The 18,627-nt window shown below is 39.7% G+C and overlaps 1 protein-coding gene across 2 annotated transcripts in view; it reads left to right on the top strand.

Moving 5' to 3' along the window:
- Prim2 (DNA primase subunit 2) overlaps window positions 1–18,627 on the top strand; it is a 207,820-nt gene that overhangs the window by 26,539 nt on the left and 162,654 nt on the right. Inside the window, exons 6-7 of one of the 2 annotated variants that reach the window (XM_087898050.1) lie at window positions 3,116–3,211; window positions 6,259–6,396. In XM_087898050.1, coding sequence (XP_087754176.1) covers window positions 3,116–3,211; window positions 6,259–6,396 — 234 coding nt within the window. The remainder of the gene's footprint in view (window positions 1–3,115; window positions 3,212–6,258; window positions 6,397–18,627) is intronic. The other variant, XM_087898051.1, reaches the window with a different exon arrangement.

Raw genomic sequence — 18,627 nt, 5'->3', positions numbered from 1 at the left:
TGTGGGTGCTGGGAACCAAACCTGGGTCCTCTGCAAGAGCAGCATCTCCAGCTCTTGAGTGAATGTTTAATTCACTGAGGAAAATGTGATGTTTATTCATAACAGGAATCACATGGAATTTTAGATAAAATATATTTGATTACTTTGAAAGGGTGCATTACTTTCATCTTTTCTCATGTATTAAGGAGTGAGCTCAGTGCCTGTGGGTGCTGGCAAGAGCTGGCACAGGATTAAATCTTCACATTGTGTTCCTAATCCTATGAGTTCCAGGATAGGGAGATTAGACAGCTTTCTTCTTTCTGGAGTATAGGTTTTGGTGAAGGAAGTCTTCTTCCATTCCTCAATCACTTAATGTAGTTATTTTTTAAAGTTATTGAGTTCATTTTTGGTTGTCTGTTTGAACAAGTCTTTTCTAACTATGGTCTTGTTTCTTAAGGCCTCTGAACACTGTTGTGCACTTCCCTGGCATTTTCTTTGTAAGCAGTTAAGAACTGTTCTGTTTTGCTAATAGGCTTGAAATTAGGAAATAGAAGCTACAGTATTAACTATTAGTGGTTCATGTGCTCTGATACGTTTAGAAGCTAGCATCTTGTCAGGGCAAGAGCCTTCCTGTGTGTTCAGAGATAGTGACACCAGTTTCTTTGTTGCTGTCACAAGCCACTATAAAAGAGCAGATTGGTGTACTTGTTCCTAACTTCAGTATGGCAAATTATTTTTGTGTAAAACAGTACAGCTAAACAGTTGTTACTGTTAATGGTGGTGACATCAATATGCATATTAAATTTCAAATAAGTATAAGAGAAAGTAGGATTTAAAGTGGCTATCCACTTTTGGTCAAAGTTGAAGTACCATATATCAGTTCCCTCCTGTATAGCAGGCCTAAGTCCAGTCAGAAGCTGTTGGTTACCTTTTTAACAGTTACGCCACAGTTACACCACAGGCCTGTATTGTCAGTCTGATCCTAATTGTGGCTCCGGAAATTTGTAGCAAGTGGATGGAACTGAAACAAATTATACAGAATGAGGTAACACAGATACACAAAGACATTTTTTGATTTGTGGGTTTGAATTTGGGTATTTGTAGAAACCTGGCAAGTAGAAAAGGGCCCTTATGGGGAGCAGGAGGAAGGAGACTTAGGGAAGTGGGTTAGTAAGACACAGTGATGTGACTGGGGAGAGGAATAGAGTAAGGGCAACAGGCTGGGGGTGAAGGGGGCGAGAACTCACACTAAGGATGTCTGATTTCTTCCTTCCTTCCTTCCTTCCTTCCTTCCTTCCTTCCTTTCTTTTTTTCTTTTTCTGAGACTGTGTTTCTCTATAGCTTTGGAGCCTTTCCTGGAACTAGCTCTTGTAGACCAGGCTGGCCTCAAACTCACAGATATCTGCCTGCCTCTGCCTCCCGAGTGCTGGGATTAAAGGCGTGCGCCACCACTGCCCTGCTGATTTCTTTTTTTAATAGCTACATAAAGTTGCATTAAAATTTCACATTCCATTTGTCCGTTCATCAATTGCTGGACATCTGGCTGTTCCTATTACCATTACGATGAAGGCAGTGATGGCCATGGATGGATATGTGCCTCTGTACGATATAGGCATATGCTCAGGAGCGGCACAGCTGGATCACATGGTAGTTTTATTTCTAGCTTCTTGAGGCATCGCCATGGTTTGTATTCTGCTAGTAGTGAGTAAGGTCCCCCACATCTTTGTTGCCATTTGTCATAATTTGTTTTCTTAATCTTAGCACTGGAAAGACTGACAGAATAGTTGAGTGAGGCCAGCCTGGGACACACAAGAAGACACGAGCAAACAGACTGGTGTTTGTTGCTTACTCATGAATGCTGGTTGCTTGTGCCTTACTGTTTGAGGTGTGTGCTACCACTGCTTCTGCTCCTGCAGAGGAGTGGTGATGATTTCATATGGCGTAGACATTTCTCTCAGTACTCATGTCGGTTCCACTTTTATCTTCATTGCTATACCTTTTTTTATTTAAATTGGGAGAGATTTGTTTTCTCCTTTTAAAAGATTTTTTTTAAAAAATTATGCGTATAGGTGTTTTGTCTGCGTGTATGTCTGTGCACCACATTTGTGCCTGTGAGGCCAGAATAGGATGCCAGATCCTCTGGAACTGGAGTTACAGAAGATTGTGAGCTGCCATGAGGGTCCTAGGAAATGAATCCAAGTCCTTTGGAAGATCTGTCAGCGCTCTTAAGTGCAGAAGCATCTCTCCAGCCCCATCTTCTTTTTGTATAGAAGTTGAGAATTTTATCTACCTAGAGTTGTCAGTCTTTTTATGAGGATATAATCAACACAAGATAGAAAAATGTTAGTGCCTTGAAAAGCAATGTTTTAAGTTTCAAGTATTGTATGCGACTAAAAATCTGAGAAATAAGCTTTAACTTTAATAGATACTTTAATAAATAGCAGAGCATAACTCTTGATTTGGTTGGTTAATGCTCACATCTAGTCTTTAGTAACTTGATTTTTATTTTAAAATTAGGATCTCAGGTTGTAGCTCAGGTTGGCCATGAACTCATGTCATGGTTCTCAGCCTCCCCATTCTGAGATGACAGGTTTTATGTCATGGCTTTAACCTGAACATTTTTTATTTTTATGGTTCTTTCCCTCCAATCATTGTACTTTCCTTTTCTATTCTTATTTATTTTTAAAGACTATTTTATGTAGCCCATGCTCATCTTAAACTCATCAAGATAAGAGTTGACCTTAAATTTCTGGTCTTTGTGCCTCCACCCCTGTGTGCTGGCATGTAAGCATGTCTCCATGCCTGGGTTTATGAACTGCTAGGGACTGAACACAGCTCACTAAGGAAGCACCCCACCAACTAGGCTACATCTATAGACCCTTTGTTACTGCTCTTTTTATGTATCTCTTCAGATATTGACAGGAAAAAAACCTTGAAAAATATTAGAGTTAAATTTTCTTCCACATTTTGCCTTCCCTGGGGTTAATAATGATTTAGCAATCATTGGAAATGACAAGATAATTAGTATATTAACTTGTTTTTATAAAAGTGTGGAATATTCTCTACATTAGGAAAATGCTTTATTGGAACTGAAGAATATAAGTTTAAAAGGCTCATAAAATATGTTTCCTCTTAGATAAGTGATGAAGAGAAGACTCTTCGAGAACAGGATATCATTGCATCCTCGCCAAGCCTAAGTGGGGTGAAGTGGGAATCGGAGTCAGTTTATAAGGTATGTAAACATTTATATAGCGTCATGCTTAGCTTTATCTGCATTTTTTAAAAAAATTATTTATTTCTTATGTATCCGTGTTCTTCCTGCATGCCAGAAGAGGGTACTAGATCTCATTATAGATGGTTGTGAGCTACCAGGTGGTTACTGGGAATTGAACTCAGAACCTCTGGAAGAGCAGCAAGTGCTCTTAATCTCTGAGCCATCTCTCCAGCCCCCTTTACCTGCATTATTAACTTACACATTTGGGTAGCCCCTCCCACTTCATTGTGTGAATAGATCATACTTAGGAAACACTCAGTGCTGGGCCACCCTCCACGCAGACATCCTCCTCACCCTTTTGGGATTCGGGCTGCACCCTAGACCATTCTATTGAAGGAAAACCTTAGGGACATCGCTTGGGCTCCTGCATATGCTCTGGGGCTGCCCCCTCTTTTCTATTTGGTTCTAATACTCTTTAAGGTGCTTTTCTAGAAACTCCTGTACTGGTTGGTTTTATGTCAATTTGACACAAGCTAAAGTCATCAGAGAGGAAGAAACCTCAATTGAGAAAGCTTAATGCCTCCCTGAACTCCAGCTGTAAGGCATTTTCTTAGTGATGATTGAGGGAGGGCCTAGCCCATTGAGAATGGTGCTATGCCCGGGCTGATGGTTCTATAAGAAAGCAGGCTGAGTAAGCCATGGGAAACAAGTCAGTAAGCAGCACTCCTTCACAGCCACTGCATCAGCTCCTGCTTTTAGGTTCCTGCCCTTCTTGAGTTCCTGTCCTGACTTCCTTCAGTGATGAACAGCAGTATGGAAGTGCAAGCCAAATAAACCCTATGTTCCCCACCTTGCTCTTTGGTCGTGGTGTTGTCTCAGTAGTAGAAACCCTGACTAAGACAGCTCCCTCGGGAGGTCTTGGGCTCTTACACATGATTAGGCTTATGGCCTTGTGTGGTCCAATTGCATCTCAGCTCTGTACTGTGAGCCTATTGCTTTCCTATGGGGATGCCTTCCTGAACCTAGTCCAGCATCTTTGCTGGGTCACCTACATTTCTTCTGTCCTCTTAGCATAGAGACCTTCTTTATGTGAGCTTCCCAGATAACTTGGGAATAAGTAGTTGTGAAGGGGAAGAGGGAAATCTGAAATTAACTGAAAACTTGGTGACTGTCATCTCATAGTTGACCCTGGAAATGATGGACAGACAGTCACAGTAAACTTGGAAGTGCACCTTTCTTACTTACCCACTACTTAATTTTATACACAGGTTCCTCCTTCCCCTTTTATTCAGTTTTTATTTTTGGTTTTGAGGCACTGTGTCAGCAAGTTGACCAAGTTGGCCTTGCCCAGGCAGGACTTGAATTTGTGATCCTCCTCACTCAGTCTCCTGAATTGCTTGGATTAAAGATTGAATGCATGATGAAGTCTTGCCTCCACATTAGCTGTCTGTACCTTTTTCTTTTTCTTCACATTGAGCCACCATTCAGTCTCCTTCCAAGCGTAGTGTATGAGGATTGGGTCCTTGATTTACAGCACACATAGCCATTGCTGGACCATCACAGCATCTGCTGCTTCTGCCTGTGCATTTTTGTTTGCACCGTGCTTACCACAGTGCTAGAGGTCTAGATTGTTACAGGAAAGGACACAGTGGGCTTATTTAGCTTCTGTCTTCCTTTCTTTTCCCAGTTTCACAGATTTGTTCTCTGAGATCCAGAGGAATTTATTTCACTCACTAAAGCATAAGCCAGTAGTAGACTAGAATAGATTCTAGGCTTGGACTAGAGCTTGCTTCCAAATGCCATCCTCTGCTCCTGCCTGCATTGCACTAACCCTTCTTCCCTATGCCTCTGCTGTGTCTCATGTACCACCTGTTGCAGGCCATAGCACACACGATGCCTTGTGGAGCTGTTTGATATTCCACAAGTTTTTTCCTGTTCTTAAATAAATTATGAATTCTTTGGGGACAAGAACTATATTGTAGTCATGGAAAACAGTACATTTGTCACAGGCTTTCTAGTTAAAAGGCATGTAATCACAGACTGGAGACATATGTGACATACCAGAGACCCAGGTTCAGTTCCTAGAACTCATATTGGATAGCTCACAGTTGCCAATAAGTCCAGCTTCTGGGGATCCAACACCCTGTCTAGACTCTGGACAGTGTACTAACATGTGCTCATATCCATATACAAATATAACAAACACATAATTTAAAAATAAAATAAAATAAAATAAAAAGCATTTAAATGACACATGATCTGTTCATAGTGTGAGGTGTCATTAAACGCACCAAACTGCAGCCAGGCAGATTTCAGTGTTGCCCAAGACTAGAAACATTTTCATTGCTTCGTTTTCGAAAGAACAAAAAAAATATTTTCCAGGATGATGATTTTCACAGTCATCTAAGATCAGATGATGCTTATCTCTTCAATGGTAGGGTAATTCATAGAACTTAATCTTCATTTTATTTTAAAATAAATACTTAAATTCTTAGGGCAGATATTTAACAACAAAACTGAAGGATCATTATTTCAACTTCTTGGTGTTGAGAGAACAACACATACGCTTCACATATGCTTCTCCAGTGGAGGAACAGAAGCTTAGATGAACAGATTGGGAATTAGCTTCAATTACAACTAATTTTTAGCACTGGATATTTTTTAAAGATAAAAATTAGAAAAGCATTATTTGACAACAAATTTTGAACCTGTCATGAGGTGACTATAACATGTTTAAAGACTTTGATGTAGAAGTTTAAAATTTTGTCGTTTATATTTCAGAAATTTGTAGGTTATAACTAAAAGGAAACATTCTTTTTTTTTGACTCTTTTTAAATTATTGTTACTGTCTTTTGAAACATGTACTCTAAAACTTTTTTTTTTTTTTTGTACACTGTTAATTCTTCCTAAATGTTAACTGTTTGGTTTTAGGGAATACATTTTTTTACTCTCTTTTCCTTTTGGAGCTTCTGGAACTAATGGGTTTTGTTTGACTTAACGTTTGAAGTCTCAGGACCTGGTAACAATAGAAACTGATCTGTTTCCCTGTTTCACTCTGAATCCAGATCCCCTTTGCTGATGCTCTGGACCTGTTCCGAGGAAGGAAGGTCTATTTGGAAGATGGCTTTGCCTATGTGCCGCTTAAAGACATTGTGGCCATCATTCTGAACGAGTTCAGAGCCACGCTGTCTAAGGCTCTGGCAGTAAGTGTCCTCTTTTATGTCTTTATTTGACATCATTATAAATCCCTGGTGACTCTGTTTTGTGCTTTTTTACAGAGTAACATTTTGATTGCCTGTGGTATTGTGTTGTTAATTGTGGAATCCTAGGTTTCTAAAGTGTCAGTTGCCACACATGGTTTTCTTATTGCTTCTTCTAATGGCACTAATGGGCGGCTGACTACTAATTATGGCAGCGGTCTCTGTAGGTTATCCATCAAATCATTTCTGCTTGGAGATGGACTTTATATGTGCTCCTTAAAAGCAATGTGGCCGTTGGTGGAAATAACTCCTAGATTTCTGTTGTGAATTGCTATATTTCTATCAGTAGAGGGCATTGTAGAAGCAAATTTTGGTTTTCTTATTTTGTGATGTTGGAAGTTGAAACCTAGGGCCTCAGCGTGCTAGGGAGTCATCTACTGCTGACCTGTGTGCCATCAGCCCTAGGAGAAAGTGTTTATATCTAAGTACTAAAAACAGTGATAGGCTACTGATGAGTAAAAAGCCCAGAATTACATGACATTCGAAGAGTTATGTTGAATAAATGACAGTATACTTAGTTTGTTGAAATCTTACTTCAGAGTGATGACACTTGACTTTTAATCTAGGTCAGTTTCTTTTATGCTTTTTTGCTCTTAATGTGGAAGAGGACTTCAGAGTCGAAGGGTGATCATGAAGCTGTAATGACAATTGTGTGAGCATGTGGTCAACTTTCCCTTTGAGATGAAATTGTAGTGTTTCTGGTACAAATAATTATTATTGACTCTCTAGGGTCACTTAAGCATGCATCATTCAGTTATTTGGGGAGGCTAAAATAGCTACTATTTTTATTTGGTGAGAAGTTTATGGAAACACCTAACTGGTTTTCCATGAAAATCTGTATGTGTGGGTGTGTGGTGTTAATGATGGAACCAAGGGCCTTGTGTGTGTGCTAACACATCGTCTACTCCTGAATTATATTCTCAGGTCTGAGTAGGTATTTAGCTGTTAATATTCTTTCTTCATCTAATTCCATGCTATATTATAAATCTTTATTATGGTTAATGCTCTTAAATTGTTTCCCTGTGATTTACTCTGTCCCACAATGTGTGTATGAATAAGAACAGTGACTCCACCACTATGGACCTATTTGTTTATTGGTTGGCATTCTCTTTGTTCTGTGGTTTTTGTTTCAACCAGTTCTCTGTTTTGGATAGCATTTCTTTGTGTGAAGTAGGTACATTCTTTTCAGAACAGAAGACAGCAGTGAATGCTGTCCACGAATGCTCCTATTCTCCATAGTCACAAGAGCCATCACCATGCATTTCTGAAAGCTTTGGGGATGTTGGTACCAACCTTGAAGCAGTTGAGGCTCCTTCCTCAATTCTGTTTCTAGTAACCTAAAGCCTCCTGATACTTCCCTGCTTCAGAGATTGTAGTACACACTACATTTTACTCCAGCTCCCCAGTTGCTGGTCACAGAAACAAATCTATGGTATCTTAAACAATAATGGAGTGTGTTAGTCCTTAAATTCAGGAAGTCCAGAAGTTGTCTGAGCGACACTGGTGTCCTCGTTAGTGTTCCAGCTGTTTCTCTGCAGTTGTTTTCCCCATATGAATATGCTTTGTCCTTGGTTTGGCTTCTCTCATGGTAGCAGAAGTGGGTCAGACATCATTTCTCTTGTAACATACCATCCATACAAACTTCTTTTTGTGTCCTTGAATTCTGTTCTTTGTCTTAGTATTTATTATGCTTGAAATGGCTTAAGGCACAAGCTGTATCACTTCCTTATGGCTGCTCTGTCAAAGTACTATAGAATGGGGTCTCAGAAGAAACATTCATTGTCTCCTGATTACAGAGAGTTCATCTCTGAACTGTTGGGGAAGGGCTGCATCTACTTCCAAGACACAAGGTTAGTGCAATCTGCTGAACAGGCATTGGTTGCAAACTTAGGAACACACAGAATTCTGTCTTTACTCCTGTGTATTCAGATTCCTCCATTTTCTACTCAGAGAATAGGGAGAAAAAGTAAAATCTTGTGAAAATCTGCTGTCCAGTCTTCTTTCCACATTGTATCATCAGGAAGATAAACAGCAAATCCATACCTAACACTCTGAACTGTGTGAAAGACAAGTGTCCAGTAAGTGCTCCCAACAAATTTATGAAATGAATGGGTAAAATACTGTAAAATGAATCTAAGCTTTGTAAAACACTAGCTAGAGTTAGCTCTGAAACACTAGCAGTTCCTCCTCTGCTTTCTCTGAAGATTGATCTTGCATTTCTGTTGAGGATATCACATTTTGGGAACATGCAGAGTGTCTTGATCCCGTGAACCACCAAACAAAGTGTCAGAGTCATAGCCTTAGGCTAGGCAATTCTTTTGGCCGTGATAATTGTCTAAGTATACAATACAGCTTGGATAATGCTCCCCAGATTTTGATGTGTTGAAGCTGTAACTGGCATTCCCTTACAATGTGAATATATTTAGAAATGGGGCCACTGCAGACACAGTAGAGCAGGGGCCTTAATCTAATATAACTGGTATTATTATAAAAAGTAGAAATTTGGGACACATCTGGGTAGTTCTGTGTGAAGACTACAGTTATATTGTCACACGCCAAATACCAGTAACTCGGAGAGAGATGTGAAAGGCCTTCCCCAACAGTTCAGGGATGAGCAGTCCTACTTGCACCTCAGTCACAAACCTGCTATACAAAGAATGTGCTGCAACCACTACTGGTGACCCGTCCAGATGAGGGAGTGCAAGATTACAGAAGCCGAAATGTGTGAGAAAGAATTTAGAATCTTATTGTTCAAAAGAATTAACTGTCACTTAGAAGAGAGATGCATAAATTAGGGAAATTTATCCATGACCTTGACAAGGTAGTCTCCCAAATGAACAGAACAGTTAATGAATTGGAGTTGAAAGTTCAAAATATGGAGGGTCCATTTAGCAAGGAGTTTGAAACATAGAAGGAGATACTCAGATAAAAACCACAAGAGACAGCCCGGATGGGTAGGTACGCCATTCAGAGTGAGTATTTATTTAGTGGGTTATGGAAGGAAAGGGAAGGGGGGTGGGGAGAGAGGAGAGGAGAGAGATTGTAGCCACAGGGGAGAAAAGGGGAGGGAGTGGGCAGGGCTTGTCTCTTAAAGGGACAGGACAGACCATTACATGGATGGAGAACAGAGTCAGGACATATATAAAGAAAAAAATTAAGGCATAATTCCTAAAAATGGATAATATTTCCAAGAAGTCTGGAGCACAGTCAAGAGGCCAAGCTCGTACTGATGGTGTAGAAGAAGGAGCAGAGGTAAAACTGAGTGGCATGGACAGACTGGTGAAACCATAGGAAAAGACCTCAGAACTGGGTGGAAACAGGCACATGGTGCTTAGAGATCCAAGTAGACATGCTCAGAGAAGAAATTCTCCATGACATATTGTAGTCAGGGTGCCAAAATTACAAAATAAAGAAATAATCCTCTAAGTAGGAGAAAAACACCAACTTATATTCAAAGGCAGAAATAATCAGAATTGCCCCAGGCTTTTCATCTGCAAATGTAAAAGACAGAATGAATGAGATGCTTCCGGCTCTGAAAGTAAACACCTGTGAACCAAAAATGTTATATACTGCAAAACTATCTTTCAAAATTGGTGGAGAAATAAAAGAATCTCAAGGCAAACACAAATAAAAGAAATTTGTGACAACCATGCCAGCACTGCAGAAAGATCTTAGTAGAATGTTTATAGGGAGGAAGGTGGCATAGCTATAGATAAACTAGATTTGGGGAAACGGCATATCAGACACAGCAACTCAGCAAACCCTTAAAACTAATATGGGAACAGGAAAAGAAATAAGAAAAACCCAGCAAAATAGAACATCACTTGTTTTAATCAGAGTTTCTATTGCTGTGATAAAACATCATGACTAAAAGCAACTTGGTGAGGAAAGGGTTTATTTTGCTTACACTCTGTCTGTATCACAGCCCATCACTGAAGGGAGTCAGGTCAGGGACTACAGACAGGAACCTGGAGGCAGGAACTGAAACAGAGGCCATGGAGGAGTGCTGCTTACTGACTTGCTTACATGACTTGCTCAGCCTGCTTTATTATAGAACCCAGTACGACCATCCAGGGGTAGTGCCACCCATAGTGAATTTGTCCCTCTCATATCAATCATCAGTCAAGAAACTACACCATAGACTCACAGGCCAATCAGATGGAGCATTTTCTCAATTGAGGTTCCCGCCTCCAAAATGACTAGCTTGTGTTGTTGTTATAGAACTAGTCTGCACAATTCAGTTTCTTTAAAACATCCAAAATCTTTTTCAAAGTTCAAAGTTTCTCTAAGGAATCCAAAGTCTCTCTAAAATATACACATTCTTTAAGATTGTCAAAGCCCCTGTACAGTTCCAATTATATAAGATTTCAAACTGTGGTATCCTGTTATATAAAAAAAAATACTTCCACTCTTTGTTCCTCCAAGTGGGAAGAACCATTGCACTTTTATTTTCATTCAAATCAAAGCAAAACCAAAGCTGAACAGTGCACAGCTCAGTGTCAGACTCCTGTGGCTCATGGTCGTCTATATTCCAGAGGGCTTGGCACTGGAACTTGTCCAGCTTCGCCATTCACAGCACAACTCTGAGTGCCCTATGGCTTTACCAGCTCTCGGCTCCAGACTCCTCCCACAATCCTCCTCAACCCAACATGGTCAGGCTATCACAGCAACACCCAACTCCTTGTACCAGTTTCTGTTTTAAGGTCTCAGTTACTATGGAAGAACACGACAATAAGCAGCTTGGAGAGGAAAGAGTTTATTTTGCTTATAATTCCGTATAACAGTCGACCTTTGAAGGATATTAGGGCAGGAACTCCAGGAAGGAACCTGTACGCAGAAACTGGAACAAACCACGGGAATGCTACTTGCTGGCTTACTATTTGGCTTGCTGAGCTGGCCTTCCTATAGCACCCAGGACCACCTGTCTAGGGGTGGCACCACTCTTAGTGAACAGGGCCCTCCCACATCAATCATCTTTCAACAAAATGCACCACAGACTTGTTCACATGCCAGTCTGGTGGGCATTTTCTTAATCGAGATTCCCTTTTCTAAAGTGATTCTAGCTAGCACAGTAAAATAAATTTATAGGGAATAATAACCTTAAATGTAGAAAGATGCAAACTCAGAGCTGGATGACAAAACAAGGCCTGACTATGTGCTGTCTCCAAGAAAAGTACATAACCAGGAAAGGCACCAAATACTTAATAGCAAAGGAAGGAAACAAAGTACTTAGCAAACAGAAAATGTAAATAGGGTGGCACATCTAGTCTTATGTAGACAAACTAAGCCTCAAACCATAACTAATCAGAAGAAATAAAAGGAATAATGCATATTAAAAGAATCAAGAAAATAGAACAATTGCAAACATTTATACATGAATTATTGGAGCCCCTAATTTTATAAAACAAACACAAAAAGATACAAAAGACCACATAGGTCCCGACACAATAATAATGGGAACTTCAATACTCCACTCCCAAGTTTAGGTAGGTCTTCAAATTAAAAACAAATTTCAGAGCTAAAATACAATATGAATTGGACTTAACAGAGTATTCCACCCAACAGATGATGAATATCCATTATAGATATAATAGGATAAAAAGGGTAGATTCTTGATTCTACTCTGAAAAGAAAAAGGGAGGATATAGATATCATAAGAAAAAAGGCAGATTATTGAATTCTTTTTCCTAAATTCTTACCCCAAACATTGGCACCAAATGTAGTGTGATTAATAAAAACCTAGATACAGATATTGGGATTCAACCTGAAGACCAGAAAGGCAAAGCAGCTAGCCACTTGCTCTTACCTCTACCTCAGTTTGAAAATGGCAGTCCAGCCTCTAGGAATCCTCAGAATGAGACTGAGCCTGAAACCTGCTTCCTCCCATTTTATATTCCTCTCTAGGGATGGTATTAAAGGTTTGCGCCACTACTGCCATGCTTCTGTGACCAACTAGTGTGGCTATTGGGATTAAAGGTGTGTACCACCACTACCTGATTTGTATGGCTGGTCAGTGCAGTTGTTTTTCTCTCTGATCTTCAGGCAAGCTTTATTAAAATACAAATGAAATATCACTACATTATATTTTTCTTAGCAACACATGGAACCTTCTCTAAAATTTATCTCATCATAAGGTACAAGTCAAATCTCAGAAATACAAAAAATTGAGATAGTCCATGTCTTCTATTAGACCATCATGCAATATGACTAGAAATTAACATTAAGAGAAACAACAGAAACCGTAAAATACTTGGAGACTAAACAGCAAACCTTTGAATGAATCCAAGAAATGAGAGAGGAAATTAACAAATCTCAGAGACAAATGATAATGAGAATACATCCTGTTAGAACCTGTATACCGCGAAGAAGAAAGTTTATAGCAATAAGTTTTCATGTTATAAAGATTTGAGAAATACCAAATAAATAACCCAACAATGCACCACAAGACCCTCCAGAAACAAGCAGATGGCCCTACGCACAGTGGATGCCAAGAAATAATAATGACTAGAGAAGAGAGTGAGTAAAAGAAAACTACACAAAGTCAGCCAAAGGAAGTGTTGCTTCTTTGAAAAAGTTAATAAGACAGACAGTCCTTTAGCTAACTGACAAAGAGGGAGAAGACGCAAATTGATCAAATTCGAGATCGAAAGGGTGCAGTTACGGCTGACTTGAATGAATTTCAGAATGTTATTAGAAATTACTATGGAATTAATAATCTGAAAAACTAGATAGATAATCCAGAATAGAAGAATTTTCCAAAATATATCGTCTACCAAAATTAATCCCTGAAGGTATAAATAACTTAAATAATAACAAAGACTTAAATAACTTAAATAATAACAAAGACCCCACTAAGCAGTGAATTTGAAACATTTAACAAAGAGTCTACTTGAAGAAAAGCCCAAGACAAGATGAATTCACTGCTGAATTCTATTGAACTGTCAAGGAAAAACTCATACCAAATGTTTTTGATTATTACCTTCAACTAAAGTATCATATTCACTAGTGTACAGTGGTAGCCATTATAAGATGGGAATTAAAAATGGGTATGAGAAGAATAGAAGTAGATGGTAGTCATTTCTTTTGCCTTTTTAGTAGGCCATCTTGCCTATGCCTTCTTTGGAATAATTACTGGAGAATGCTGGTGTTATTGCTGGGAAGTTGTTTGCAGCAGGGATGTGCAACAGAAGTATTTGGGGGAGAAAAGATTTTGTTTTTTTGGTGTGACGAACTTATGTAATTATCGGACAGTAATAAATTTGGTTTGGAGTATGTATGTATACATGTATTATATATACATATTGTATATATCCTCTATATAGTAATTAGTCAATATGCTGACATCATTGAATAACAACTAAAACTTAGCAAAATATGTTTAGGTTTCTGATTCATTAAGTTCACTCATTGGAAAACCAGTAAATGCATATTAAAGTTCTTTAAAATCCCAGAGTGCTCCGCACATGAGATGTTCATTTAAAGGGGTAGACTTCTGTGAAAAATAGTATTTTAGGAAGTTTTACTTTTTCTTTTGATTTCATTCTACAGTGTTTTACACAGTTTGTATTTTGTCATGGAAATTGATAGGGAGAACTTTGATGATTCACTCCTTTTTGACCTTCTTTGGTTTCCAGAAATTGTTATCAACATGGATAGCTGTTATTTTGAGTGTGAGAGGGTTTTAGAGTTGTATGGTATCATCTGTGTATGGTCTTGGTCTTTATCTTCAGATGTTAGAATACAGCTGCTTAATGGAGACGATCTCAGATCAGTCTACTATAACCGGTTATCCTGTAGAGCGTCGGACGAACTGTAAGCATGTTTGTCTGTTCTGGAGGTGTCTGGTGAGGGCCTGCTTCTGGATTGGCCTGTGGTGTTATCTTGTTGCATTCTCAGATGGTGTGTGTAGGGAGAGAGAAAGGACATGCTCTTGTGTCTTTTTATATAGCGGTAAGCCCATTCATGAAGTCTCTCTTTATGACCTAATTGTTTTCCAAATGCCAGCAAATCATTGTCTTATTTACTTTGTGTGATAGGGCTTAGCAGAATGCTGCCATCTCCTTTTAACATACATGAGTTTAGTATTAGTTTTTTTTTAGCATATTTTTTTTTAACTGAATCTTTGGGTATATCACATCAACTACCCCAATCCCACTCATTTCCTAGTCCCTCCATATCTGCCCCCATCCTTGTAACCTCCCCTAAAAGTTAATTTAAAACAAAAAACAACTCCCAACCCCCCAAACAAGCAAGCAAGCAAACAAAAACAAAAATGAAAAAACCCAAAACAAAAACAAAACCAAAAAAACCCCCCAAAACAAAAACCAAAAGCATCTTGTTGACCCCTTGGGCAACGCCTGCTCCTCTATCAATCACAGTGCTCTGTGCACAAACCGTTCCACTCCTCTGTGTTTCCTGCATCTCCATCACGTATCTGTCGTAGTAGCATTTGAATTTGGTGTGTCTTGCAGTATACCTTTTTGCCCAGTCAGCTCACACAGCTTTTCTTGTGAGTGTTCGTCAGTGTAGTTCAAGGCCTCTGGTACTTCAACTACAGGGTCAATACTAGACTCTCATGGAAACTCTCAGATATCCTGCTGTTGCCCTGAGTCGTGGGGGATGCTGCGGCTTTGGATCCACAGGACCAGCCCCTTCATGCGCTTCAGCACTTCCTAGATGGGGAGGATGTTGGGGTGAGCCAATTCAAAGCCCTGAATCTGTGCCTGTTAGCTTTCCCAGATCCAAACCAATATAGCTGGCTTCCCCTTTGGCCGGGAGAGGAGCAGGGCCAGCTCTTCTTGCACCTGAGCCCCCAGGGCCAGCTCTCCCTGCTCTGGCTATATGAGGGGCAGGTCTAGTCCTGTCCTCCCCACATACCACAATGCCGTCTTCAAAATTATAATACTTTTATAAATTCTTTGAGAATGTCATACATGTATACAGTGCATTTTTACATATTCACTCCTCGATGTTTTCTTATTTAAGAAGCTTTCTATTTTGTCTATGCATGTTTAATTGCAGAAATATTGAATAGCTTCCAGACACATGGAGTCTGTCGGCGAAGGACACAGGTCTTTTGTCACAGGTCTAATGTAGCATCTTGAGCTCGGTGTCTTTTAAATAGTCTGGTGCCTTTCCTAGGCTCAACCAAATCTCTCCTCTGTATTGCTTTCTGAGATCACTCTCAATCAGTGTTTCCATGAACATTTTAAATACTTCAGTAACTGTAGGGTAAAGATTATGCTGGAGTTAATTATCTCTAAAGGCCAATGCCATGTCTTATGAAGATTAGCTACCTAGATCTGATGAGTTGCTGTGAGAACTGTATGTTTGGATACAATTTTTTGTTGTTAAAAGAAATGAAATCAGGATGGATACAGTTCAGCTGTGTACAAAATGAGAACAAAGCACCTGCTAATATGCGCCAGATGCCATGTGTAGAACATTTCTGAGCTCCCAGGGACAGTTATTTCTGACTTCAGAAATCCTACTTTTGTGTTCACTTTTGTGGTTTTCTCTTTCTCCCTTACTCCCGTAGAAGTCAGACAGTCCCACACTCCTTTGTAAGTGCTCCTGGTTCTGAGGTTATGCATCCTATTAAGAATTATAATTACCCATTTGAAAGCTTCAGTGCAGACTCTTAGGGAGTAATGAATAGTTTTCCACACTGTGCCTTGTTTCTCTTAACTGTGCCGACTAATGCGTATGTGAAACACCGATTTTATTCCCGTTGCCTACTTGTGATGAGAAAGTGTCAGCTGATTCAGTTGCTAGGAAACAACTGATTTCTGAAATAGTTTTGGGAGGGGTTCTTGCAAATCCAATTCTTCGACAGTTCTGCTCTCATAGAACAGAAAAGTATTCAGCCACTACAAAGAAAGATGTATCACCTGTTGGGGTTTCAATTTAAAATCTTTCGCACGGGGGAACTGTAATATGAAAAGTGTTACAGGCTTGATTAAGTGTTGAGGGTGTAATTTTAAAACAGAGACTGGGCATCAAAAAGTAATAATTATGTACCTGTATGACTTTGAGTTTCAGTTTTCCGATTCATCATTAATGAGAGTAAGAAGAGCTGGAGAGGAGGAAATAAAACCTAGCACACATGGCACATTAGAATTAACATAAAAGAAACTGTATTAACTAAATCAACTTCATAAGATAGAAGTAGGATTGGCCATATAGTAGATTAAGTCACCCACATGTCCTTCACTTTGGTTGCTTAATCTGTGCCAGAGAAAGAATATTGAAAAGGAGTGTTTGGTCTTCTTTTATAACTGACTGATATTTTTTATTGTAACTATAATTTTATGTTTTTGAACTGAAAGTCTTGTGCATACAAGTCAGTCACTATGCTACTGACTTTTTTCCCTAGCCCGTAGCCAAAGGGTATTTATTTTATGTTAAGTCAGTAACTTTTCTTAAGTATTCACTGTGTGAGGCCAAACCCCTGCTGGGGAGACAGTGTGCCTGGGCTTCCAGGACACAGCAGCGGGGGAACCGTGTGAACAACTGTGTCCATGGTCAGTGAGCGAAGTGTGTGTATGAAGTAAAGAGACTGCAAATACGATACAGCGACGAACTTGGTCTGGGACTTAATTGTGCAGAGGGCTTCAAAGATGTCAGCTTTGGCTTGAGTTTGGCTCTTTCTCAGATGTTGGTGGTGCCTTCACCTTGTCTCTTGGAGGGCAGGGAGTGGAGGATCAAACTGCTGCTGTTTTCCCCTTAGTCCTTTCTCCTGTCTGCATTTGGGCTGGCTGAGCCTCACCGCCAGTCTTCCTGCCTGCTCCATTCTTCAGCTCAAGTTTCGAATTCTGTTTGATCAGCTTCACTGCTTGTCTATTTAATTGCACGTACACATGTAGGACTTTTTCAGGAAGTACAAAATCTATCTTCTGATTTACACACATTGAAAAATTTGTCTTAGAAATACAGTCCCTTGGAAGCTTTTTTACCTTACTTAAAGAGCCTTGTGAGGTCAGGCTGGCAGCTTGTACTTTAGAAGCTGGCAGTGGTACAGAAAATGTTTCCTCTAATGTGCTTGAGTAATTTGTAAATTCAAGTGAAACATCAAACCAGAAAAGAGAATTGTATCTAGTTGATTTTAAAGCTCTCCAGGAGAGGACTGAGGAACTGTGTGATATACAACTTGATTTCCACTAAAATTCACAGGGTCAGAGTTTTTTTTGTCTGTGTTTTATTTTTAGTGATTAAAAGTTTGCATGCATGGGAGTTTTGATTGCACATGTGTTTGTGTGCCATGTTCATGCCTAGTGACCAAGGGGGCCAGAAGAGGGTGTTGGATCTGGGACTGGGGTTATAGATGGTTCTGAGCAGCCATCTGGGTGCCAGTATCTGAACTCAGGTCCTCTGCAAGGGCAGAAGTGTTCTTAACTACCAAGCCAGCTCTTCAGCCCCTCTTTTGTATTTTAAAATAGAAACTTATCTGTATTATGTATAATTTTTAGATAAATATAAACTAATAGGATTTCTTCAGGCTTTATCAAACAGCCGTGTCATTTGCTCTTCCTCCCTCCTCCCTCTGTATTGATCTCCTTCCTCCATTCCCAATTAGCACCTCCCCATTTTTTGTTCCCCTGCCATATCACTTGTTTGCATATCAGTATATTTGTGTGTATATTGTTGTGTAATGGACTTTACTGTGGAGATGTAACACACACATTCTACTTACTCCTGGGTAAGACATCCATGGTGGAAGTATGGATACCACCAAAGTCTGATTTGGTGAACAAAGCTTTATTAGAGTTTTTATTGGAGTTTTATTGGAGTTGTTTACAAGAATATCGGAGAAGGATTACTTAACTGAAGCAGAAAAGACTCAAAGACATCACCAAAGCCCACCACAGCATGAGTGACAACTCACGAAAGCTGGACACCCAGGGTTTACTGCACAGCCTGAATGCAGCTCAGCAGGTTGGAGAGGGTCCTTTCCATGCAGCTTAGTTGTCTAAACCTCTTCTCGCCTTCCACCATGTGAAACCCAGGGATTGAACTCAGGTGTCAGGCTTGCCAGCAAGCACTTTTATCTTCTGAGCCATCTCACTGGCCCTGGTTTTTATTTTTTTGAAAGAGTCTCACTGTGTAGCCCAGGCTAGTCTTGAACTCAAGAACTTCCTGTGTCGGCCTCCTATGCTGATTTTTTTTTTAAGATTT

Source organism: Myodes glareolus, chromosome 18 (genome assembly GCF_982192425.1).
Source record: "Myodes glareolus chromosome 18, mMyoGla1.1, whole genome shotgun sequence".
Lineage (NCBI taxonomy): Eukaryota > Metazoa > Chordata > Mammalia > Rodentia > Cricetidae > Myodes > Myodes glareolus.
The sequence above is the reverse complement of the archived record's forward strand: the minus strand, read 5'-3'. Positions and strand labels throughout refer to the sequence as shown.